We start from the raw sequence: 27,016 nt of genomic DNA on the forward strand, positions 1-27,016 counted from the left end.
ATTAACACTCCCTCACAACTAGGAAGAATTCCACTTGCCAATATCTATCAATTGATCTTTACATCATCTTATCAAGTTATTGTAATGATCTTCCCAACTATAACTGTTAAAAATTTCTCGCATATAGAAGAAGAAGAATTGGGGAGCAATAACTCCCACCCATACCAAGAAATAGGATTATATATATCATATAGGGGAGCACATCTACAACCCAATCATATCGCCTATCGATCTTCCCAACAATGACCCTTAGTAGTCATGTTGTAGAACACCTGCATCATAATCGACTTGGGTTATGCACCCCAAGTACACTCTCAACTCGTTGGCCAAAACGAAGAGCAGTATTCCCATCAAGTTGGCTTGCATGAGGGTATGATGCCAATTGGGGTATACTTTGCAAAGACCAAGAGGGGAGCACCATTCTCCAACCCTACAAAGATAGGGGAGCAACATTCTTCTACCCTGGGTAACATATAAGGTAACACACTATTGTCCAGAATTCCCTCAATTCAAGGAGCCCTCTATCTCAATTCCTCACCCCAGTAGCTCAAGTAGGGTAGGAAGACTATGCTCAGTGTCCTCAATCAGCGATTCCCCTTATCTGGAGGGGCTACATCCATCAGTCCAAGTTGTTATCTGAAAATCAAGAACTTACTCTTTGGTAATGCCTTATTGAGAATATCTGCAATCCGATCATCTATTGACATGTGTTGGAGGTTGACATCTCCTCTCTACACCATATCTCGAATGAAGTGATAATGAAGCTCAATATGCTTGGTATTATCATGAAACATGATACTTTCTACCAAATGGATCCCACTCTTGTTATCACAGTATATCACTGTTGTATCTAGGATTTTTTCAAACATCTCTCAAAAGAGCTTTCTTAACTATATCGCCTCGCTCTTATGCTCTTGACCTACGGGAAGATGCCAGAATACTAAATATGCGAAGAAATACAATCCAGAACACAGAACAAATGCGAAATAACAACATGTATTTTATTATTCAGAAAGGAAAGCAATGTTCACTTGCCTCTTCGAGGGGGCAACTTCCAATAGAGCAGGGCTCGATTACAAAATAAGACACGATGCTCCTCAATGGGGAGTCTCTATCCTTTATATATGATTCATACAAGCAATACCATGGGTCAGTACCATGGTTCTTATTAATACCATCTATCTAATACCATGGCCCATTTGCAACTAACTGTGGTCCCTTTTTAGATGCAAGTCAATCACTTACAATTATTAATATGGGCTTTATTAACTCTTTAACTAACTATAACTATGACTTGACCCTATTACATAAGTAAGGGGGTTAGGGTTGGACCCTAACATGCCCTCCCCCATAAAAAATAGCCTTGTCCTCAAGGCTGAAGCTGCGGAAACTGCTAAAGAATAGTGGCTGGTTCCCAGGTCATATCTTCTGTAGAGGTGTCTTTCCACTTGACGTGGACTTCCTTGATCGTGTGGCTGCACAGGTGTCATTCTCGCGTGTCAAGAACCTGTTCATGTTGGAGCTAGATTGAACCTTCTTCATCCAATTCCAGTAGACTGGTTTGGATTCTACAATTGTTCCCTGCCACTTTCTTCAGGCATGAGACATGGAAGATGGGATGTATTTTTGTAGTGGATGGCAAGGCTAGCTTGTAGGCTACTTCTCTGATGCACGGAAGTATTTGATACGGTCCACAAAATTTTGGAGATAATTTTTGGCAACCCTTGTATTTGAGTGATATTTTCTTATATGGTTGCAGCCTCAAGAATACCTGATCCCCTTCTTGAAATGTGCGCTTTGAACGATGTTGGTCTGCTTGTTGCTTCATGTGATTTTGAGCTTGATGGAGATTATCTTTAAGACAGGAAAGCGTGGTTTCATGGTTTTGTAGGAGTTGATCCACTGCTTGTACCTTAGAGCATCCCAGAATATAAGAAGTAGGTGAAGGGGGGAGTTTACCATAAACTTCTTCATATGGAGTCATCTTGGTGGCGGCATGATAGTTAGTATTATACCACCATTCGGCTAGTGGTAACCAATATACCCATAGATGTTTCTTTTCTGAAGTGAAACACCTGAGGTAGGTCTCTAGACATTTGTTGGCTACTTCCGTTTGACCATCAGTTTGGGGATGATAGGAAGTACTGAGTTCGAGTTTGGTACCTTGTAGCTTGAAGAGTTCCCGCCAAAAGTTATTGGTGAAGTTCGATTCATGATCAGACACAATGGAACTAGGCATGCCATGCAATTTGAAGATATGGCCCATGAAATATTGAGCCACCAAAGTGGGTGTAAAAGGGTGGGGTAGGGCGCAAAAATGAGCATACTTAGAAAGTCTATCCACAACCACCATGATGACTAACTTGTTGCCTGACTTTGGAAGACCAATAATGAAATCCATAGAAACATCCATCCAGATTGAGGTAGGCATGGGCAATGGTTTTAAAGTGCCTTGGGATTTGACTATTTCTCCTTTGTGGCACTGACACACATCACATTCAGCTACAAAAGTAAGAGTGTCCTTTCTCATTCCTGTCTAAAAGAATGAATGTTGAGTGCGAGCATAAGCCGTATGAAAGCCTAAATGGCCTGCAGTGGGTGATGAGTGCAACTTTTCCAAAATGCGACTTTTGAGGGTGTATGTTGGTGATATCACTACTTTGTCCTTGTAGTGAAGAATCTCATCCTTCGAAGAGTAGCCCACTTTGGAATTTGAATCTACTTGCAATTTATTAATGAGTTGGGAGAGCAAAGGATGTGAAAAACCATTCCTTGCGAGCCTCTTCAATCCACTCTGGAATTGGAAGAGAGATTGCTAGTAGGGTGCTTTCCTCCTCAAACTGGCATGATAAAGCATCTGCTATAACATTTTTGTGCCCTTTCTTGTAAATTATCTCATAATCATATCCCAACATTTTGACTAGCCATTTATTTTGTTGTGGCGAGGATAGACCTTGCTCCAAAAAATATTTAAGGCTTTGATGGTCTGTGAGGATTTGGAAAACTCGCCCCAATAAGTATGGTCACTGGGTATCCACTGCATGTAATATGGCCATCATCTCCTTCTCATAGGTAGATTGTCCCAAATTTGTCCCACTTAGTTGTTGGCTAGTGAAGGCCAAGGGTCAACCTTCCTGCATTAAGACAGCCCCAACACCCATACCTGAAGCATCACATTCAATCACAAAAGATTTGGTGAACTCAGGTAGTGCCAATACGGGAGTGTAACACATGGCATGTTTGAGAGCTATAAATTCCTATTGTGCTTCATCATTCTAGAGGAATGAATTTTTCTTGAGAAGGTGAGTGAGGGGTATAGGAATGCGACCATAATTGCGGACAAATTTGCGATAGTAGCCGGTAAGACCCAAAAATCCTCTCAAACTCTTCAAGGTCTTTGGTTGGGGCCAATCCTGCTCTGCTTGGATATTTTTGGGATCCACCCTGACACCTTCACGCCCCACAATGTGGCCCAAATACTCGACTTATTTCATGCCAAAAGAGAACTTAGACAACTTGACAAATAATTTATGCTTCTTGAGTAGTTGCAAGAGCAAGTCTACATGCTAAAGATGTATTTCCCAGGTGAGGCTATAGATGAGCATGTCAACAAAGAAAACAAGGACAAATTTTCTAAGATACGGTTTGAGCAGGTGATTCATGAGGCTCTGAAAAGTGGATGGGGCATTATAGAGACCAAATGGCATAACCAAGAATTCATAATGGCCTTCATAAGTTCGGAAAGTAGTCTTTGGAATGTCTACTTCTTTGATGCGAATTTGGTGATAGCATGAGTGAAGGTCTAGCTTAGTAACGAATTGAGCCCCATTTAGTTCATCCAGCAAGTCATCAACAACTAGGATGGGAAATTTATCTTTGACCGTCAGCTTGTTGAGGGCCCTAAAGTTTGGACACACACGCCATTCTCCATCTTTCTTGAGCACCATGACCATAGGCGATAAATAAGAACTAATGCTAGGACAAATGACACGGGCTTCCAGGAGTTCCTTGATGATTTTTTCAATTTCATTCTTTTGTGTGAAAGGGTATCAATATGGGTGAACATTTGGTGGTTGTGCCCCTGGGACCAAAGTAATGATATGATCATGTTCCCCTCTCGAGGGTGGAAGATCATGAGGTTTGTTAAAGACCTGGAGATGCTTGTTTAAGACTTGTTGCATCTCAGGATGAATATGAAGAGAAGTGGACTCGAAGGCCTAGATGGCATTAAATTGGGTGATAACTACATGGTGGCCATTTTTTAACAACTTTTCCATCCGATGCGAGTTGACGACGGAAGGAGCACCTTCCTGGAGTCTGCGGAGGGTATGAGTGTGGTCTTTCTGCTTAAAGCTCATATATAACTCCTGAAAATCCATTGTGATTGGGTCAAGTGTGCGGAGCCATTCAACACCCAAGACAATGTCACACCCAACCATGTTGATGGCAAACATGTGGGTCTTTAGGTGGTAATCTCCCATCTGAAGTTTGACATTTTCACAACAGCCGTCACATTTCATTGTCCCCCCATCAACAATCTAGACCTGGAAATTAGAGACTACTCTGACAAAACAATGCACTGCTTCTGTGACTCTTTGATGGATAAAGTTATGCGTGCTGCCACTATCAATCAAGACTACTATAGGGCGATGTTTAATAAAAGCTCTGATTTTGAGAGTTTGGGGAGAAGAAATGCCTAGCAAAGCATGGAGCGAGATAACTGGTTCTTCTGGTGCAGCTGGGAGCTCATTGTCCTACTAGTTGGCCTCATTTTCCTCCTCTGGTCCCTCAAAGGCAGGGGCTTCCTCAGATGAATTGTGATCAGTAGCATTAACTTGAAAGAATTTGGGTTCCTTGCATTTATGCCCCAGGGAGTATTTTTCATCATAGTAGTAACACAATCCTTGTTTTCTTCTTTCTGCCATTTCTGTTGGTGACACCTTTTGAACCTTAAGTGTTTGGATAGTGCTTAGAGCCTGGGTAGGGCGTCCCTTAGCTATGAAATTTGGATGAGGCGACTAGGCTGCTAACACGCATTCCACTTCACGAGCTGTTGTGCAAGCTGCCAGACATGTGGCTGGGTGGTGCATCCGAACGTGGTCTTGTATGGCATCTTTGAGACCACTAATAAAACATTCCAAGTAAAATTCATTTGCCAGACCTCCTGTGCAAAAGGCTAATGCTTCAAAGGCTGTAATATAGTCTTGTACTGTGCCTTTCTATCTAAGCTTAGTAAGACAACCCAAAAAATTAGATTCATGTTCAAAGCAGTCACAAAGGGCTTTTGAGAATAGCTGCCAAGTAATTGGCCTTGCATAGCATTTTTGATGCCACTGCCACCATTTCCATCTTTCTTGGTCCAAGTAAAGGCTTCCCACACTTAGCTTAGTCTCATCATCTCTGATGTGATTCAACGTGAAATATTGGTCCATTTGTGATAGCCATACAACTGGATGACAGCCATCAAATTTATACATGTCCAACTTGGATGGTTGAGGGTGGGAATGTTGGTGGTTTCCATGGAAGTGAAGAGAATGGCTAGATTCGCTCTCATGGTATTCATTAAAAGAATATGCCTCCGATTGTAACACTGACTTGCCCTTTGTAACTGTGCCAGATAATGTCTAGATCTGCCTCGTTAACTCCTCCAACTTTATTTTAAGGGTGCCTATCTTCTCATTGGCCATAACTTGAGCTCTGGTTTCTACCATGCACAGATCCAGTTCACTTATTGTCACTGTGAAAAAATTTGGGACCACCCGAAAATTTGAAGCTGACAAGTGAATGGTACCACCTTGTTTAGATTTTCGTCCTGATTCTTATGGGCTATGTCTCCTACAAGCATCTCGGGAGGGCCTCTTAAAGGAGTTTTACTCCTCGCTTAGGAATACTGCAGTAGCCAATTCCTAGAAAAGTTAATCCTACCCAATGTCCTACAAGAATCACCCTAAGGTATAGGAGCCACAAGCCTCCCTACACAAATGGTCAGATCTGTCTATGAAACCCTCAACTGCAGAGTGTGAGTAGGAATGTGGCAGCGACTGAACCCCTGCTGCTAAATCTAAATGGCAGATGTGATTGTTGCGGCTGCGATAGAACCCAACTTGCTAGATCTGATCTGGAAAAGAAGATGATGGGTGATCTTTAGATAGACAAGGGAACTATGGTATCAAGGAGTGTGAGGTGCTATAGATCGCAATATACATAAGGGTTTGTTGAGGGCCCCGAAATCTGGTCAACAACAAGGGGGATACCCACCCGGTCGGGAAGCTGGTTGGCGGCTCCATGCCCGTTTGGTGTAGCGGGTCCGACTGGGGATGACGGGACCAGCTTCCCGTTCTAAGGGGTGTGTGTGTGTGTAGAAAATGGTGATGTGTGTGTGTGTGGAAATGATAGTAGAAAATCTGTAATTATTCCTTAACTAATCTAATTCTAAATTCTGAAACGACTTTATACTACTTTAATCTAACAAAAACAATACATCTAATCTACACTAACCTAGGACAGAATTTTTCCATTATGCAATCTAGAAAGATTTCATAGAATAACTGGTAATGAAGATTATTCAGCTATTATGAGAATATAAATCAATTAAGATGAACCATCTTGCGTAAGAAGTTAAGCAAAACGGTTGTGAACAACATATTTCATAATCAGCTATTCATGTATTAAGCACAAATCAATGACTCCACCGTACAAAAGTGCCAAATGGTAGTCCACTCATTCATACATTAACATATAAATAACATCAGCTGTATATTACTCTAAGAATGCAAGCAGAAACTAGTCAAGAGATAAAAGTACCATTTATGACTGATTTTAAACTTACAGACCTTAAGCAATAATGATCTATTTCTACTTGCTTCTAATGCCTACTAAGAGTAAAGAAGTGCAACATCAGTAGTAGGTATTAAAATGCAAACATAAATAAATCTTGATCCGTCCATTCATCAAAAACCCCCTCCGAGGGTGGAAAAGTGCATGTTCTGAGGACAAGTTTTTTGACAAAATTTCGGACCCTTCTCCAATGCAAAGAGAAGGGTTAAATACTAGTAACCGACTAATTTTACTTTACACAAATTCAGGGAACGGCTTCAAATGACCGCCCTTTTACTAAAAACAAATTTATTTCTAAAAACTGAATCTAATTTCTAACCGTTTCTATATCTGCTCCTTAGTGCTGTAAGCAATGCGCTGTTCGCCCTGAAAGAGTCGGCTGGTTGTCCTTTCCTTTTTTTCGAGCTTGAAAATTAGAAACAACAAGCGCTGGCACCTCTTTCTGTTAGATTAGAAGATATTTTCGAAAACCTTTCTCTAGCTGGGTGTATTCGCTGTGCGCACACTTAGTACAACCCAATTTCTTTTTGAACTGATTTTGCTGTTGCTATTTCGGTTTCCGGTCGTGCGAATGACTCAATGAGTTAGAAGCTGCGCTGTATGGACAATCCCCTGTTTCGAGAACTGTTTCCGTTCTTTGTTCCAGGCTTTTCTGGAGCGTCTTTCTTCTCTTGCGCTTCTTTCTCTGCTTTACCAAGTCTGAGCTTCAGGGTCTTTTGTAAACACGTTGCTTTTGTGCGCCTTTGACTCTGAGTCTTGGACAGTCTATTTTGATCAGTGCCTGTTGGGCGATATTCTGGAATCCGCGGTTCTGCTGCATGTGGCATCCAATTGCGGAGGCATCTTCTCTCTGTTGTCTTATTGGCGCTCTTCCCTTCTCCTTAGATGTTTCCTGCATATAGATTTATATAAGTTGCATGTCTTGCAGTTTACGCAAAGAAGAAGGGAAATGACGAAAAGATTGACATGAAAGCATTAAATTCTAATGAATGCGAAATTAATGACATTCATCATAACTTGACTCTTCGATAAATGCGATGCAATCATTTCTGGATGTTCGAGCATGCGGTCATTAATTTCCCTTAAGGCGTACTTTCATTTTTGGATCTACCGTGTATGTCGGAGAATTGCTTGCGATGAGTTTTTTCTGCGATTGGTATCACAGTATCGATGGCTACGACGTTATTAAGTGTTATCGTAGATCGCTAATATCGCATATCGCAGCTTTGCATGGTCGCAGCTCGCTAATATCGCAGATCGCAGCTTTGCATGGTCGCAGCTCGCTAATATCGCAGATCGCAGCTTTGCATGGTCGCAGATCGCAGATCGCAACATCGCAAGGTTTTCACTTTGTCATTTTGTGCTGCTCATGTGGCATTGCGACGTGCGACGTCGCATATCGGCTGTCGGCATTTCTTTAGGTTCTCCTTTTTCAAACGCTCTTAATGCGCGCGATGCGATGGGTTCTCGCATCGCTCCTTTTTAGTGTATTTATGCACTTTGGGCAAGCGCTCCTTTTTCCGTTGCGACACAATATAGCTTTTAGGGAGCTGATACAAAAGAATTTTCAAACAAAAATATTTTTTTTGAGTTTTAGCTAAGGGTCTCCCTTTGCTTGATGTTATTACTAATATCAAACGAAGAGGGGGGTTGTTGGTGACCACAACAATGGCGATTCACTATGAAGAACCAGTTATCTCTGCATTTCTATTGACCGTTCACTTCCGAAACAGCAAAATTCTTATATGTCTAAATTTTGTTATGAACAGATAGAGTAGACCCCCTCACCTTGTCAACGATACTTTGTCTCAACCTTTTTAATCTCAATTGCTTGCTTCCTCAGGATTTTTCTTGCATTCGCACCAGACATGACTTGGTCTTGATTAAAGATAAAATAAGGTCTTCTCTGCGTACTGGCTTAAAAGTATACTCATTTGTCGTAGGTAGAGCCTCTGCTACCCGCAAGCGTCCATAGCCTCGACAGGGTTACCATGTTATCCAGCAATGATCCTTTTTCCTGCTTAAGGTTACTCGCAACATTCCAGAGAAAAATCCTTTTTGACACACTTTTCCTTTTTTAATTCTCTAAAGAACAATGTCTTGGTTTGGTGGCAAAATTATGACACAGTCATTCACTTGATTTACACTTTTGCTGAACAAGCCGGCTCGTGATGAGACCTCTTGTCTTTTGATTGCAACAATCTTAAGTCGTTGCCCTGTTTTGATAGACAGTATTGGCAAAGTCAGCAAGTTATAATATCTGTGATCATGATAAGCCGGCTCGTGATGAGACCTCTTATTCTTTGAGATATAGTGTTTTGCTTGGATTATTTCTCTGAATGCTGCAATTCCCTTTTAGCAGGGAGGAATTCATTGTTTTTCCTTAAGAAAGCTCTGGACGACAATAATAGAGTTTTTTGAAAACAGCAGCTTTGCAGAGAGTACTTATTTTATTATTGATGATACCTTTCATGGTGCTGATACAAAACATTTTTTTTTACCAAAGGTTGCCTTCGTCAAAGTTCTTTGAGGTTGAAACTAATATCGTAATCAAGGTGAAGTTAACTCTATTTGTTAATAATAAAATTTAGATTTTTCAAAAAAAATTCTATTTGTACAAGCGAAATCAAAATCTGATAGAGAATTGGCGTGCTCTTTTCATGAATCCTTTTCACATGATCATCTACAACGGGTTTTATTCATCAAAAAGAGAAGAACAAAACCAAAAAAAAAAAACTAAATCTATCCTACAAAAATTAGAAGAATTTCTCTTCTATTGGAAATATAATTTAAGAATCAATCCATTGACAGGTAAAGAATCTCTCCTACCTGTCAGATCCTGCAACACGAATGTGGACGGGCCTACGACTTCTACAATCTGAAAAGGGCCAAGCCACAGATTCTGGAATTTCGTATGTTTGCCCTTTTCTTCATGTGCCTTATCCCATTTCAAAACTAAATCACCCATCTGAAAGTTTTTTCTGGTTATGATGCTTGAGTCAAAAGAAGATTTTATTAGCGCTTGGTGATGTGCATGGGTTTTCCTAGCTTGTTCTCTTTGTTCTTCTAGTTTGATTATTTCCATTTGTCTTAATTGTAATGAGGAAGTAGGTACTTCATCGATGTACTGTACTAAAGACAAAGAGGGAATGACTAAGTGAGTCGGAAGAACCACTTCCCGCCCGTAAACTAAATTAAAGGGAGAAGTGTCGATCGAAGCTTTCTTTGTGATTCTATCAGCCCATAAAGCATTTACCAGCGCTTTGTGCCAATTCTTTTGGTTTTGGTCGACTGTTCTTTTGATAATTCTGATTAGATTCTTGTTTGTTGATTCAGCCAACCCATTACCTTGCGGATAGTAGTTGGCAGAATATTTCAGTTTGAACCCTCTTTTGAGCGCAAACTCAGTCATAGCATTTCCAGAAAAATATGAAGCGTTATCAAACATTAAGGCTGTTGGCAATCCAAACCTAGTTATGATAAATTGGTCTATGAATTCAATAATGTTTTCAGAATGAACTGTCTTGAGAGGAACTGCTTCTACCCATTTGGTAAAATAATCAGTTGCCGTAAGGATATACTTATGCTGCTTAGAAGAGTGAGGAACGATCTCACCTATTATGTCCAAGCCCCATTAACTAAATGGTTGGTCGATGTTGACCGGTTGTAGCGGCATGGACGCTTTCCTTTGTTTTCCTGCAGCAGTCTGGCAGACTTGCCATTTCCTTACGTGATTGTATGAGTCTTTGAACAACGTGGGCCAATAATATCCTGCACGCAAGATTTTGTGTGCAGTCGCATCTCCGGCATAGTGTCCACCTGCTGGTCCATCATGGAGTTCCTACAAAACCTTTTCGGCTTCAGTTTTCTCAAGACACCTAAAAAGTACAGAATCATAATTCCTTTTAAACAGGACATCATTTATGAGCTGGTATTGCTTAGCTTTTAATCTCAGAGCTCTTTTCTTGGTATGATCCAGACGTGATGGAGCATACCAGTCCTTAAGAAAATAAATGGTGTCAGCATATAATGATTCTGCGTCGTTTAGGCTTACCTCATACGCGTGTACCTCTTCAGACGAGTTCTCAGGGATTTGCGATGCTCCAGCTAACATTTTGCAGAAGCCTTGGCCTCTTACAATGTGTGCCGATTTGATCTCAAGGTCGTATTCTTGTAAGGCGGTGATCCAATTCGCTCTCTTCTCGCCCACATCCTTCTGTATCAGGAGGTTTCTTACCGCTGGAAATGATACTATGACTTTGGTATGGGCTTTTAGCAAGAAAGGTCTGAAATATTTGATTGCTTTGAAAACGACATATGCTTGTTTCTCGACATCAGAATAATTGAGTTCAGCACCTTGTAAGTTCGAGCTAAAGAATGCGATTGGGGCTTCTACCTTTTCGTGATTTGCTTGAGTTAAAATCGCAGCATAAGATTTTTCTGAGGCAAACGTGTATAAGATGAAAGGTTCTGAAAAATTTGGGGTAGCCAAAGATAAAGCGTTGATGATGGCCTGTTTGATTAAGTTGAACGCTTCGTGCTCGTCTAGACCCCATTTGAAATTTGAATTCTTTTTTATCATTTTTTGTAAGGGGGAAATAATACGTGAAAAATCCGGGACAAATCTTGTGACAAAATTGATCTGTCCAAGGAAGGATTGCATGGCTTTCCTGTTATGAGGTATGGATATTTCGGAAATTTCCTTGATTTTGTCGGGTTCTATGTGAATACCAGATTTAGATACTATGAATCCGAGCAATTTCCCTTCGCTTAATGCAAAGAAAGATTTCTTTGGATTGAGCGAAATCCCATACCTCAAGCATCTTTGAAAGATTTGCTTCAAATCTTGGAGATGGTTGTTTCGTTTTCTGGAGTACACTGTTTTATCATCCAGATAAATCACTACTGATTTATTGACCAATCCTTTAAACGCGATGTCCATGGCTCTCTGAAAGGTAGCTCCGGCGTTGATCAGACCAAATGGCATCTTCCGATATGCATAAGTGCCCCACTTGGTTCGGAACGTAGTTTTTAACTAATCATCGGGATGCACCAGTACTTGATTGTATCCTGAAAATCCATCCAGGAATGACATTAATTCTGAGCCTGCTACTGCCTGTAGAATTTGCTCCATAGGTGGGAGGGGAAAGTTATCTTTCTGGCAGGCTTTGTTGAGATTTCGGAAGTCGATACAGATTCTAATGTCTCCGTTTTTCTTCCTAACGGGCACCATATTGGATACCCATTTGGAATGCCTAACGGGGAAGATTATTCTGGCTCTCAACAACTTATTAAGCTCAGTTTTTATCTGGTTTTCTAGGTTAGGGTGTATTTTCCTGAGCTTCTGCTGGACAGGTTTCTCGTTGTCAGTCATAGGGATAACATGCTGAATGATGGAAGTGTTGTAAGTCTCCAGCTCATCGTAGTTCCAGGCAAAAACGTTTTTGTACTGTCTCAGAAGGCGAATATATGCTGATTTTTCTTCAGTGGCTAAGCCCTGGCCTAGATTAACGTTTTGCGGCTTTTCGTCGGTTCCTAGGTTGACTGATTCGTAGTTCAGAGTTGAACTATAAAGCTTGGCATTAGCCGACCTTTTGAACCGACTTTTCAAGTCATATAAGTCTTCTAATTTGACCACCGATTTGGGTATAGCATTATCAGTGCTACTTTGTTGTATCTGGTGATCATGACAGTCTTCGTCAATTATCTGGTTTGTGTAGGATCCTTCAGAGGTGAGGAAACTTACGATGTCTGGGTCGTCGTTGAACACTCTCCAGTTGGTGCTATTGTCAGGAATGGAAGGTTTAAAAATTAATTCTATTGAAAACCTATCAAGACTAAAATCTTCGGAAGGGATAAGTTGAGAGGCTACGTTAGCTAACAAGTCTGCACTTGCGTTTTGAATTCTTGGAATTGACGAGATGTTAAATGCTATGAAATGTGCAGTGAGATCTTGCACTAATGATTGATAATGCTTTAAATGACTAGACAGGCAATGTATGGTGTTACGTACCTGTTTTACGATGATCTCAGAATCTCCAAAGACTTGAAGATACTTAACATTCAATCTGATTGCTTTGTATAGGCCTTGAACCAAGGCTTCGTACTCCGCTGTGTTGTTCGTGCGATCGAACTCAAGTCTGCATGTGAGCATAATCTTGTTCCCGTCTGGGTTGATCAGAAAGCATCCTGCTCCTGCCCCCTCGTTGGATTTAGATCCGTCAAAATATAATTTCCAAAATAAAGAAGTATTTACAGAATTATCTAAAAAACTAAAACATTTTGAGTCATCAGTTTGGGAGAAATTTTCAACTTGGGATAAAACTGAATTCTCTAAGTATGGTGAAATATGAGCACTGAAATTGCCTAGGAAAGAATCTATTGCGTAATTGCCTACAATGCTGCTATTGTATGTGATGGCTTCATTTTCTCCTTCTAGTTCTGTCACTATGTATTTTTGGTGCAACTCTCGTTCAACCTTTATCTGATTTGGTTTACCGTTGTATGGTAACCACATGTGCGACCAGTCGGTTGAGAAATATCCGTGGAGTTTCTCCGACCAATCCCTGCTAAGAATCAAGCCATAGAACTCAGGGATATCGGCTACCAGAATGTCGATAACCTGACACACTTTTGGGTTAGTCGACAATCTTATGGTCACCTGATTAAGTTCACCAATCACTTCGACCTGGGATCGATCAAGTTGAACTATACGTACTGCAGATTTTTGAGGTTGCACATTCAATTTGGCACATATTGACCTGGGTAAAATATTCGTTGAAGCACCAGAATCAACCAAGCAATTGTGCACGTTTTTGTTAAAGATTTCATATGTGAGAAGAAAAGGAGGAGTATGAGACCTTGATCTCCCTCCAATCAAGGCGATGTCATTTGGATCAATTTTATTTATCGTATTGGTTGGAGGTCTTCCCAGATTGTGGGAAGCCACAGTTGTAGGTAAAGATGTAGTAGGCACAGCATCTAATTCTTTCATCATGATTTTCTGCTGGTGTTTCAGTTTACTCAATTCATACAGAGTGATATTAACCCTAGTCTTCTTCATGTCATCAATAATGTTATAATCCATTTCATCCGACACTATTAGTGTTCTTGATGGAGGTGCTTGTTCAGATTGGACTGGGCTAAACTGGGTCGCTTTAGCAGTTGTCTTTTTGGTTACGACCCTTTCTTTTGTTGCAGGGCTTGCGACCTTTTGTTTTGGGGTAGTTTGGGGAGGATCAAGCTGATTTTTGCTTCTCGTGCTAACAGGAAGTGCTTCTTGATCCTCTTCCTGTGGGAGGATGAAATCCCACATTCCTTGAAGTTCTACAACTTCTTCCTCGTCGTTCTGCCCTTCAGTGGTATTCTCTTCTTCTTCGTCTTCTTCAGACTCAACGTTTGAGACAACACTGGGTGGTTTTACCTCCATGGGAGGATTTCTTTTAAAATTCCTAAAGGGCTTTTTCGAAGAAGTCTCTGCTACTTGTTTCTTGATATCGACCATCTCATTGGACATGGCTTTCAACACTTTTTGTAACCCTTCCAAATCGAAAGGATCTTTCGTTTGCTTCTTCTTGGTGTCTTCTTTGAAAGAGATCTTCTTTGATTTGCGTTCTTCTATAGCAAATCTCTTTTCTAGGGCTACCACGCGTCTTTCCACTGCTAACGCTTCTGTCAAGTTGTCAACTAATGTGGTCTTGTTTGCCCTATCTATGAAGATAGCCAAGTTTGGAGGTAAAGCCGTGATGTACCATTCACATCTTACTTCCTCGCTGGGTTGTGAAGCAGCGGGGATTTTGTTGAGGATCTTATTGAACCGTAAGTTAAAGTCTTTAATGGGTTCTCTAGCCTCAGCCTTAAGATTAGATAGGTCATTAATCAATGTCGCCGTAGATCGGTCATCACCAAACTTAGTGAGCAACTGACTTTGAAAAATGTCCCAGCTTGTGATGGATCCGGAAGGTAACGAAAAGTACCATGACCCGGCTGTTCCTTGCATTGTATAAGGGAAGAGCCAGACAACAGCGTCTTCGTTAGTAACTCCGTTGAGATTAACGGAAAGCATGAAATTATTGATATGTTCTTTGGCTAGCATACCTGCTTCTGGGTTGAATTTAGGTAGCCACTTCTCTGGATGGGCCGGTATAGGGCTCAGGGGTGGAGGCATTAAAACCGCCCCAGGATTGTTCCATGGAGATTGGGCCATCGTGGAGCTGCTAGCTAATGGAAGTGCAGAAACTGACCCCTGATGCTGAGAAGGTGAAGAAATCAGGATCTTTGATGTTCCAAAAGGAAGGTTTGTGGAAGACGGGTGAGTGAGTTGGAATGGAAAAGTGGGTGGTTGACTTCGCGGTGAGGGAGTTGATATGGACGAAGTGGATGAGAGAGTCTCTCCGTCAGACTCTTGAGGTGTTTTCCTTGCTCTTTTTCTGGTAGGAAGAGGGAGTTCACTTGGTTGTATGCCAAATTTTTCCCTCTTTAATCTGGTAAGGGGATGAGCAGGGTTGTACTGCGAAGTCACGCTGCTTTTAGATTTATCAGACTTCTGGTTAAAAATGGAGAATCCCTGGAGTTTACGAATCAAAGTTTGAATTTCAGGGGGTTCAATAATAGATTGGTCTGATATATTTGAATATGTAGCAGTGGTGGATACTCGAGCGACTTCAAATTCCGGGTTTAACCGTGTTGGAGAAGTCGAGGGAGTTGATGAGGGTGTATTACTCTCAGAATGGTTTTTGGATATTGCTTTCAGTGCCATTCATAGTTCGTGCCCTCCTTCTAGCACCAAATATGTTGAGGGCCCCGAAATCGGGTCAACAACAAGGGGGATACCCACCCGGTCGGGAACCTGGTTGGCGGCTCCGTGCCCGTTTGGTGTAGTGGGTCCGACTGGGGATGACGGGACCAGCTTCCCGTTCTAAGGGGTGTGTGTGTGTGTAGAAATTGGTGATGTGTGTGTGTGTGGAAATGATAGTAGAAAATCTGTAATTATTCCTTAACTAATCTAATTCTAAATTCTGAAACGACTTTATACTACTTTAATCTAACAAAAACAATACATCTAATCTACACTAACCCGGGACAGAATTTTCCCATTATGCAATCTAGAAAGATTTCACAGAATAACTGGTAATGAAGATTATTCAGCTATTATGAGAATATAAATCAATTAAGATGAACCATCTTGTGTAAGAAGTTAAGCAAAACGGTTGTGAACAACATATTGCATAATCAGTTATTCATGTATTAAGCACAAATTAATGACTCCACCGTACAAAAGTGCCAAATGGTAGTCCACTCATTCATACGTTAACATATAAATAACATCAGCTGTATATCACTCTAAGAATGCAAGCAGAAACTAGTCAAGAGATAAAAGTACCATTTATGACTGATTTTAAACTTACAGACCTTAAGAAATAATGATCTATTTCTACTTGCTTCTAATGCCTACTAAGAGTACAGAAGTGCAACATCAGTAGCAGGTATTAAAATGCAAACATAAATAAATCTTGATCCATCCATTCATCAAAAACCCCCTCCGAGGGTGCAAAAGTGCATGTTCTGAGGACAAGTGTTTTGACAAAATTTCAGACCCTTCTCCAATGCAATGAGAAGGGTTAAATACTAGTAACCGACTAATTTTACTTTACACAAATTTAGGGAATGGCTTCAAATGACCGCCCTTTTACTAAAAACAAATTTATTTCTAAAAACTGAATCTAATTTCTAACCGTTTCTGTATCTGCTCCTTAGTGCTGTAAGCAATGCGCTGTTCGCCCTGAAAGAGTCGGCTGGTTGTCCTTTCCTTTTGTTCGAGCTTGAAAATTAGAAACAACAAGCGTTGGCACCTCTTTCTATTAGATTAGAAGATATTTTCGAAAACCTTTCTCTAGCTAGGTGTATTCGCTGTGCGCACACTTAGTACAACCCAATTTCTTTTCGAACTGATTTTGTTGTTGCTATTTCGGTTTCCGGTCGTGCGAATGACTCAATGAGTTAGAAGTTGCGCTGTATGGATAATCCCCTGTTTCGAGAACTGTTTCTGTTCTTTGTTCCAGGCTTTTCTGGAGCATCTTTCTTCTCTTGCGCTTCTTTCTCTGCTTTACCAAGTCTGAGCTTCAGGGTCTTTTGTAAACACGCTGCTTTTGTGCGCCTTTGACTCTGAGTCTTGGACAGTCTATTTTCATCAGTGCCTGTTGGGCGATACTCTGGAATCTGCGGTTCTACTGCATGCGGCATCCAATTGCGGAGGCATCTTCTCTCTGTTGTCTTATTGGCGCTCTTCCCTTCTCCTTAGATGTTTCCTGCATATAGATTTATATAAGTTGCATGTCTTGTAGTTTACGCAAAGAAGAAGGGAAATGACGAAAAGATTGACATGAAAGCATTAAATTCTAATGAATGCGAAATTAATGACATTAATCATAACTTGACTCTTCGATAAATGCGATGCAATCATTTCTGGATGTTCGAGCATGCGGTCATTAATTTCCCTTAAAGCGCACTTTCTTTTTTGGATCTACTGTGTATGTCAGAGAAGTGCTTGCGATGAGTTTTTTCTACGATTGGTATCATAGTATCGATGGCTGCGATGTTATTAAGTGTTATCGTAGATCGCTAATATCGCAGATCGCAACTTTGCATGGTCGCAGCTCGCTAATATCGCAGATCGCAGCTTTGCATGGTCACAGATCGCAGATCGCAACATCGCAAGGTTTTCACTTTGTCATTTTGTGCTGCTCATGTGGCATTGCGACGTGCGACGTCGCATATCGGCCGTCAGCGTTTCTTTAGGTTCTCCTTTTTCAAACACTCTTAATGCGCGCGATGCGATGGGTTCTCACGTCGCTCCTTTTTAGTGTATTTATGCGCTTTGGGCAAGCGCTCCTTTTTCCGTTGCGACGCGATATAGCTTTTAGGGAGCTGATATGAAAGAATTTTCAAACAAAAATATTTTTTTGGAGTTTTGGCTAAGGGTCCCCCTTTGCTTGATGTTATTACTAATATCAAACGAAGAGGGGGGTTGTTGGTGACCACAACAGGGTCCAACAATAGTACTTGGCCCAATCTTTCAGAGCACTAACTAAGGAGGATCAACTGTATCCTTAGTTGTACTACCCGACTACCCCATCATACGTGTGAGTAATCTCCCCGAGTGTTGTTCTCAGTGTACTGTAGAAACAGGACAGCTAACGGTTATCTACAGCGAGGTTTCAGGTGAGCCTAGGTGGCTTCCAATATACCCAGAGGGTACGTGGAAGATAGCCCATGTGAGGTTTTGTCTAATGCGCTACTACTCGAAGGGGTACCCACAGGAGTTACAAGGGAGTCCAACAAGCGTGACCACCTCTTGTATTTCTTGTGTGCATGCCTCCCCAAATCTGCAGGTTTATGTGCTCAACGACAGATCTCGTGGTTTAAAGACGCCATAACACGTCTCTAGCCAAAAAAATTGTGCCAAAAATGCAGATCCCACTGGCCCTGAAAAGTGCTCTGATACCACTTGTTATGCTCTTGACCTATAGGAAGATGCCAGAATACCAAATATGCGAAGAAATACAACCCACAACAAAGAACAAATGAGAAATAATAGCATGTATTTTATTATTCAGAAAGGAAAGCAATGTTCACCTGCCTCTTCAAGGGGGCAACCTCCAATAGAGCAAGGCTCGATTACAAAATAAGACATGATACTCCTCAATGGGGAGTCTCTATCCTTTATATAGGATTCATACATGCAATACCATGGGTCGGTACAATGGTTCTTATTAATACATCTATCTAATGCCATGGCCCATTTGCAACTAATTGTGGTCCCTTCTTTAAATGTGGGTCAAGCACTTACAATTGCTAGTATGGGATTTATTGACTCTTTAACTAACTATAACTATGAATCAACCCTATTACAGAAATAAGGGGGTTCGGGTTGGACCCTAACACTCATAGCTAGCCATACTAGCAGAAATATATTCTGCTTCAATTGTGCTCAATGCTACATATTTTTGTTTCCTACTCATCCATGATATCATGGTAGACCCAAGGCTAAAACAACATCCAGATGTACTTTTCATGTCTATAACATTTCTGGCTCAATCAGCATCAATGTATCCACGAAGTTAAACATTTCCTACACAATATCTCAGGCCAAGTGTGATTGACCCATAAAAATATCTCAATATGTGTCTGGAATCTATCTAATGTGTGTGGTGGGGCTCGATCATGAATTAACTCAATGTGTTTACTGCATAACATATGTCTGGACGGGTGTTCACAAGGAACATCAGAGCCCCAATCAGTTGTCTATACTGAGATGGATTTTCTAAGTCTGGTCTTGTAGCATCTCCACATAACTTTTTAAAGTTCATTTCCATCGGTTTAACCATGGATTTACATTCACTCATTCCAAATCTTTCCAACAAATTTACAATGTATTTTCCTTGTGAAAGGAATATCTCACCAAGCTTTTTCCATACTTCAAGGCCCAAAAACTAGTGCATGAGACTAAGGTCTTTCATCTCAAACTCAGAGGCTAGATTCCTCTTGCATTCGATCATCAAAGGTTCACTACCTTTTAAAAATAGATCATCAATATATAAAACCAAAATCGACGACATACCTTGCACAACCTTGAAGTAGAGGTTGGATTGACATTGTTTCTTGTGAATCCTAGCTTCACTAAGTGACTAGCAATACGTGCATACCAAGCTTGGGAAGCTTGCTTCAATCCGTATAATGCCTTCTTCAACCTATAAACATGTGTTCTTCGATTTTCCACTAGAAAACCTTGTGGTTGTTTAAAATATACCTCTTCCTTTAACATGCCATGAAGGAATGTGGTCTTTACATCCATCTGATGAAGAGTCCATCCCTGACTTGCATCAAACGAAACTATAGAATGGATGGTTGTATAGTGAGGTACAAGTGCAAATATGTCATCATAATTTTCTCCCTCTTTCTAAGATAAGCCTCAAGCCATGAACCTTGCTTTATATTTCTCAATGTTGCCATCAATTCCATGTTTGATTTTAAATAGCCATTTTGAAGTCACAACACACTTCCCTTTCGGTCTAGGTACAATATCCCATACGTCATTTTCATAATTGATTCATATTCTTTAGCCATAACATCCTTCCAAACTTGTTCTTTTATTACTTCTTTGAATGAGGATGGTTCAACATGAATCATAGTACTCATATAGCAACATATCCCTGATACCTACATAGTTTTTTCATTTCTCTCAATGATCTACAAATAGGGACATTTCTTTCAGTATCCTATAAAGTATCGTGGAGCCAAAGTGATCTCTTCTTAGAGGGAGGATCACTTGGAGGAGGACCTAACAGATCCATGGGCTCTATGGCATCATTAACCATATTGGACATAGGTACATATGGACCATCCAAACTATTCCAGTCATCATTCTCTTCCTTGGGAGGAGGAGGTGGAAGAAGAGCTCTTTATTTTCCAAGAGTTGCATCTTCATCAAATGTTACATCCCTACTAATTTCGACCTTCTTTTGACCAGGAATTTAAATTCTATATGTTTTAGAATTTTCACAATAACCCACAAACGTTCATTTTCTGTCAGTAGCTTCCATCTTGTTCCTTTTGTCTTTCGGCACATGAAAATATACTAGGCATCCAAATACATGAAGATGGCTGATATCAGGCTTAATTCTTGTGAATATTTCTTCGAGAGTCTAATATTCTAATACTTGATGAAGCACCCTATTCTGAACATATACAATAGTAGATGTAGCTTCAGCACAAAGGAACTTTGGCACCTTTTGATCATGGAGCATAGCATGGGCAACATCTAATATAAGCATATTCCTTCTTTCAGCTAGACCATTCTATTCAGGAGTATATGGCACAATTGTTTCCTTATTGATTCTATCTTTCTTGGAAAATGCTATGAATTCTTTTGACATGTATTCTCCTCCATTATCAGATCTGAATATTTTGATTCTCTTTCTTGATTGATTTTTGATCAAGGCTTTGAATTCCTTGAATGTTTCAAAGGCTTCATCCTTGTGCTTAAGATAGTATATCCATGTCTTTCTTGAGAAGTCTTTAATAAAGGTAATGTAGTAGAGATGGCCACCCACTGAATGTACAAGCATTAGACCACATATATCATAATGAATGAGATGGAGGATGTCATTTGTCTTGTTCTTGCTCGAGGGAAACGGTCCCCTTGTCTTATTCCCACTTGCACAACTTAGAAAAAATCCATCATGGGGAGCCTGAACATCAGGAATACCAGAGACCAATTTCTTCAATTTTGGAAGTGCATCATAATGAAGATGAGCCTCTCTATGGTGCCATAATTTTCTCAAATAATTGGTATTATGAACCAATGAAAGGGGAGGCCTTCCAGTGACCCTGTAGAGTCCTTCAAATCTTGATCCTAGTGTGAAGGCAACTCTCATAGGTGAATCAACAAGCCAAGTTAGAACTTTACCTTTGATGAAGGAAATCCTCATCCCTTTGTCTTCCAATGTAGATACATATACCAGATTCTTCATTAACCCTCGTACATACATGACATCATGTAGCAGAATTGGTTCCCTGGAATTTAGTTGAAATTTGATGGACCCAAAACCTTTCATGTGATAAGTAGATTTGTCTCCAAGAATAATATTTAGCTTAGTCTCCCTCTCTACCAGATTAGAGAGGACTTCTCTATAACCATAGAAATGATGAGCGGTCCCACAATCAACCAAACAAATATTCTACGAATCCGGTGGAGAAGAACATGCAAGAGCATAAATGAGAATGTATTGAGATTTATTTACAACATTACTTTCATACCTAGAAGCTCTTGGTTTCTTTTGAGGAGGATGATCTTCTTCACGTTCGCTTGAGGAGTCTCTTCTTCTTCTATCATCTCTTCTGTCAGAGTTATTTCTTTTATTGTATTTTCTTCTTTTTTTTATTGTAGTTGCCTCTAGTGTTGTAGTGTGGCCTCTTTCCTTTCTCAAGACAGTCCCATGCATAATGACCCTTCTTATGACAACTGAATCATTCATATGAGATGTTGATATGTTATTCCTTATTTTTATATTTTGAGAAGGAGGCTTCCTTGATGAACCTCCTCTTGTCTTCTTTCTTTTACCATGAGTGATTTATGCAGTGAGCTCTCCCTCTTCATGCTTTTGAATCCTTCCTCTTTCCATCATTCTAGATTCTTCTTGAGTGAGTTTTCCAATGATCTCACCATATGACGGAATGGCATTGTTATTGTTGATAGTAGTAATGAAGGTTTCCCAAATAGAGAAGATACCTCTAAGAGTCACAACCACTAGCTACCTATCAGGTACGTTTTCTCCAACCCTCTACAATTGATCTCTAAGACGATAGATCCTCATAATGTAAGATTGGACAGCTTCCCCTTTGTTCATATTGACTTCCTTGAGTTGATCTTTCAAGGTGATGATCTTTCAAGGTTATGAGGACACTCGAGTTCGACCTTTTGCCTTCTGTGCAAGAGAGGTACACAAGACAATGTTCATTTGTTTCTCCATTGTCCATTTGCGAGGGCCCTTTGGGATGGGGTCATGGAATATTTCAACTTTCCACCACTTCATCATTATCAATCATTAACTTGTTTATGTTACTGGCCATAAATCCTACAGATTTCTCCCATTATACTTAATATGGTCCAATTAGCGCAGCCGCAACAAACTCATTTTTGAACGTAAAGGACCATTGGTTTGGGAGGATCTCATTCAGACATATGCATATTTCAATGAATTAGGACCACCCAAGAAGAGAAACAAATACATGGATTTCAAATTCAAAGACATATGGCAAGTATTTCCAGTAGGATTTTTTGATGGTGCATGCTCCAGGAGAAAATGTGGGTATGGCGCCTTCATTGTCATTGAACCAACAACTTTTTCCACTTTTGGTGGGAAAGGGGGATAGGTCACAAATAGTAAAGCAGAGATCATAGCCCTGTGGGAGTCCTGATTGCGGCAAAATGGCTTGGTATTGAACACATTTAGGTATATGAAGACACAAAGGAAATCATAGATTAGATTAAGGTATTCAATAGTTTCAATACCCATTCTAAACAACTAGATGAAGCACATCAGGATGTTGGTAAGTAGTTTTCATCATATCAATTTCGATCACATTTATAGGGAGCAAAACTAGACAATAGATTTATTATCAAAGAGAGGAATTGACAAGGATACAGGTAAGTTCTACTTTTCTACATATGAACAAAGAACCATGATCAATGCTCGTACCATTAATTACTCATAGGAGTTTCATTTTTGAAGAGTTGTGTCATATTTAGGGGGAAATGTAAGGAAAATCTGAAGAATTGTCAGTGGATCCTACTATGTAAGAGAACTCTACCATTTTTCTATATTTTTATTGGTAAGGTAGTTTTTTTCTTGATTGTAGGTGTAAGACTATATGATGAATAGTAGAAATTAAACTAGATATGTGATATATGTTGTAAGGATTTTATCCAAGATACAATATGATGTTATAATAGAAAAAAACGAATACTAAGAAAATGTACTATCTTTTTTATTATACCTCCCCGCTAGCAAGATATAACGTATTCAGTTTTTCATTGACTTGCTATTAAATTTGCTTTGACTAAAAATATTTAAAATCTTCCAAGTTTAACATTATGAAATTAAATTTATTATTTTTAAATAAAATTTATTTCTATTTATCTCAAATATGATTGGTTGAAATGTCTCCCTTCTTATTGTGTAATGATGACAAGAATTGACTTTTGTGTACTTTATTATTAATTACTATGTACTATATCACTAATTACTATGTACAATAAATATAAATAATTTGAAAAATAACATTATATATTAATTACTTTTACCATAAACACAAATAGTTTGTAATTAAATTCAAAAATTTCATTTTCCCATTGGTGGAAAGTATTGAATAGTCCATTTTTATGGGTTTTATTTTCTAATTTAGGAAAAAATAATTTGAAAAATATAAATTTGAAAAAATATGTAAAAATAACATGTGTACAATTTGTACAACTCTCATTATATCAATCTATACTCTAACTCTAATGTCATGACATGTGTACTATAATATGAGCATTATAAAAAAAAATTGTGATCATTCAATATCAAATAAATAATTATTAACTTCTTGTCATTCTCTTCAATGTCAAATTTTTATATATATAACCTTTATCTACCAAAAAAATGTTTAATTATATTAAAAAAATTAAAAAAAAAAGTTAAAGAAATATTTATAGAACTCATGAGTATGCAGTAAAACTGCTTCTGCTTGGCTAAGAGCTCGTCTTCCTCCGACCCAGAGCAGGAGTGGAACCCTGCCCCCTTATGGACCACGAGGGGGTTATTCCAGGTGGTCTGGTTTTCCTAGATTACAGTGATGAGTCAAACTTGACATTGGCTGATAACAGCATCTCTGTCCTCAACTTGGGTTTGACACCTAGTGTCTAAGTTTTGCCATCTTCAAAATAAATAAATAAATAAAAATAAAATTATTATTGTTTAGAATATACATAACACATCTTAACATTAACATATTTTATTAAATTAAACTAATCCACAAGAAATGCAAAATCATGCGGTTCACTTTACTGGTATAAATTTCACTCTGTAGAAATATTTGACAACAAATGCAAGGGTTTTTAGTATTCAGAATGTAGAAATATTTGACAACAAATGCAAGGGTTTTTAGTATTCAGAATACTACCGTAGGAAAGATTTCACAAATAATGAGTGTACACAAATGCTTTCTGAGCTGAACCATCGGGGAATTCCGTTGCAGGTGGGGTTTTAGGCATCACCTGAGCTCGAGTTCCCAAGTTGACTAGAGAGCTTTCTATGGCTACAGCAAGTGATTCAGTGGGGTTGGGATCTGCCTTTATCGAAGCCACAGAATCCTGCGCGATTGATAGATAATTATCCAGTTGATTGTGGTAATCGGATGCCTGGCCCATATTGTTAGGCAATGAAGTCAAGTGTTGGAAGCTGCCGGCCGCTAATTGTGTAGATTGCAACCGTAATCCTGGTCGATTGAGGCGGTTATCTGTGAGGTCGAGAGTGATAATAGGAAACGAGCTTGAGGTCGATATTCTGGCAGTGCAGGGCATAAATTCATTGTGCGCAAAGAAATTTTCTCTATTCATTCCCTCATTAATGAGCTGGTTGGAGGAGAAGTGCATGTCAGGCATAACCACAGGACTCACAAAATGATTGTGTTCGCCTTTATAGCTTGTTGTTACAATTGTGGGATCTTGGGCGCATCTCTGAACCTGCACAAAGTCCACCATAATGCCATAATTTTATCAGGTTTATATGCGTTTCCTAGTGAATGAAAGCATCAGTCATAGATTTCTTTTTGCAAAAGGACCAGATCGAACCTGTTTCTTAACTGGGCAACCGGGCGCCATAGCACATCTGTAATAACATCTCGGTTGCTGATTGTATTTTGTCATCTTTTGCCCGTATTTTCGCCATTGGCAGCCATCGCTTATCTGATTAGACTGCATCAGATCAGTTACTTTATACATTACAGGCATTCTGGGATTTGGGATATCCCAGAATCTGCAATCAGATATTTGAATATTTGTGAATGGTAGATTCTGGAATCAGAAATATTTTCAAAATTTGTAATCTTACCATGTATATAACACTGTCGCACTCAACTAGGGTTAGTTCATATATATTTATAACAGTGTCGCACTCAATTGGGGTTAGTTCATAAATATATAGCAGTGTGGCACTCAATTGGGGTTAGAAAGCTACAATTCTATTATTACCATGATATTCCCAGAATCTACGATCAAAATATATACCAGTGTCACACCAGATTTGAGCTCGTTCATGTAGATTCTGCATAACAGTAAAGCTACAAATCTATTATTACCATGGCCTTCTCCGATCTTGTCTGCACGGACACCACTCTTTGGGGTGCGGTCGCCGTGTGTTGGCTGGAGCCCCTGGTCAGCACCTGAATCTTCTTGTTCGGCGACTCCTCTATCTGCCCAACAGATGAATTCATCATCCCATTCTTCCTTTTCTGTGAAGGCAGCTGCTGTTCGTCCATTAAGTTGACATTCTTCTCCTCCCTTCCTCCGTCCTGTTCACTAACATTCCAATACTGATCAGATTGGACTGAAATTGAACTGCTGGGGTCAACATTCGTAGACCTTGGACACAATATGTCTTCTCTTCGATGGTCTCCATTGAATATCTACCAAATTAGAGGGCAAACAACATTGAAAACCTTTTAGATTCACAAACCCTAATAATCCCAAAGTCAAGTTAACAGTATGATATACCTGGCTACCATCCACTTCTTTCTTCTCTTGCAAAATAGACGAAATATACTTCTGCAGGTGGTTATATCTACAACACACGCGCTTGATCACAGACTTGAGCTTTTGATTCTCCTCGTTTATGCGATTTATCTCGGTCACAAGTACCGTGATCTGCACGAATGACAAATCGAACAATCTGTTAAAAAATAAGGCATAGCATGCCAACATGAATAAACGAAGGAATAAAGCCATAGCTGTGAAAACTCCCTCAAAACACCTTATTCTCGTCACGTTCCATCTCAACTGATCTTCAATTTTCAGTCACTGCCTGCGAATTCGCAGTATAGAAATGCTAATAGCAAGTGAGGTGTCATTGTTTTGGCATTCCTAATAATTTGCTGGGTAATTCCATAATCTTCCAATTCCATAATCTTCCCCTTCACGGCATTGACCCGGCCATTGCAAGTCCTCAAGTCTTGGGGCTGCGGGTCACGTCCAGCCATAAAGTTTGGCGTTGGAAATCAAACGGAAGTGAGACTCGAGTCAATAAGAGCCATTTAGTCAAGTTTCTTGTCATCTAGAACAGCGGGAACTTGGAAGTATAGGTCGCTAATGTGGGCATATTTTGTCGTGATTGCTGTATATTACCGAAAGGAGCCGAAATGCAAATCAAAAAGTCCTCCATTACTCTATCTACGGCGTTACATAATTAAGCAAGCCGTACATAAGCATATTCAATATTCAATAAGCTTTGGACATATCGATCGATCTTTGTGAGGTTTCACACTTCGCTTTTGCATCCACGATTACCATTTAACCGTAAGCCAGGGTTTTTCCACTATGTTGAACTTGTAAATGAAATATAATTTGCGGATTTTTTCTTAC

The 27,016-nt window shown here is 39.7% G+C and overlaps 1 protein-coding gene across 1 annotated transcript; it reads right to left on the reverse strand.

Annotated features, from left to right (window-relative positions):
- Positions 1-24,522: 24,522 nt before the first annotated feature.
- LOC149265927 (WRKY transcription factor 42-like) lies at positions 24,523-26,486 on the reverse strand. The gene is made up of 4 exons (XM_089394291.1): positions 26,409-26,486; positions 25,738-26,302; positions 25,232-25,345; positions 24,523-25,123 (listed from the first exon to the last, which is right to left on the reverse strand). The coding sequence occupies exons 2-4, from the start codon at positions 25,915-25,917 to the stop codon at positions 24,575-24,577; spliced, it is 843 nt and encodes a 280-aa protein (XP_089250417.1). The 5' UTR covers positions 25,918-26,302; positions 26,409-26,486; the 3' UTR covers positions 24,523-24,574.
- Between the last annotated feature and the right edge of the window lie 530 nt (positions 26,487-27,016).

This window comes from Pinus tabuliformis, chromosome 6 (genome assembly GCF_031772625.1).
Source record: "Pinus tabuliformis cultivar Carrire ecotype Pingquan chromosome 6, CPIR1, whole genome shotgun sequence".
Lineage (NCBI taxonomy): Eukaryota > Viridiplantae > Streptophyta > Pinopsida > Pinales > Pinaceae > Pinus > Pinus tabuliformis.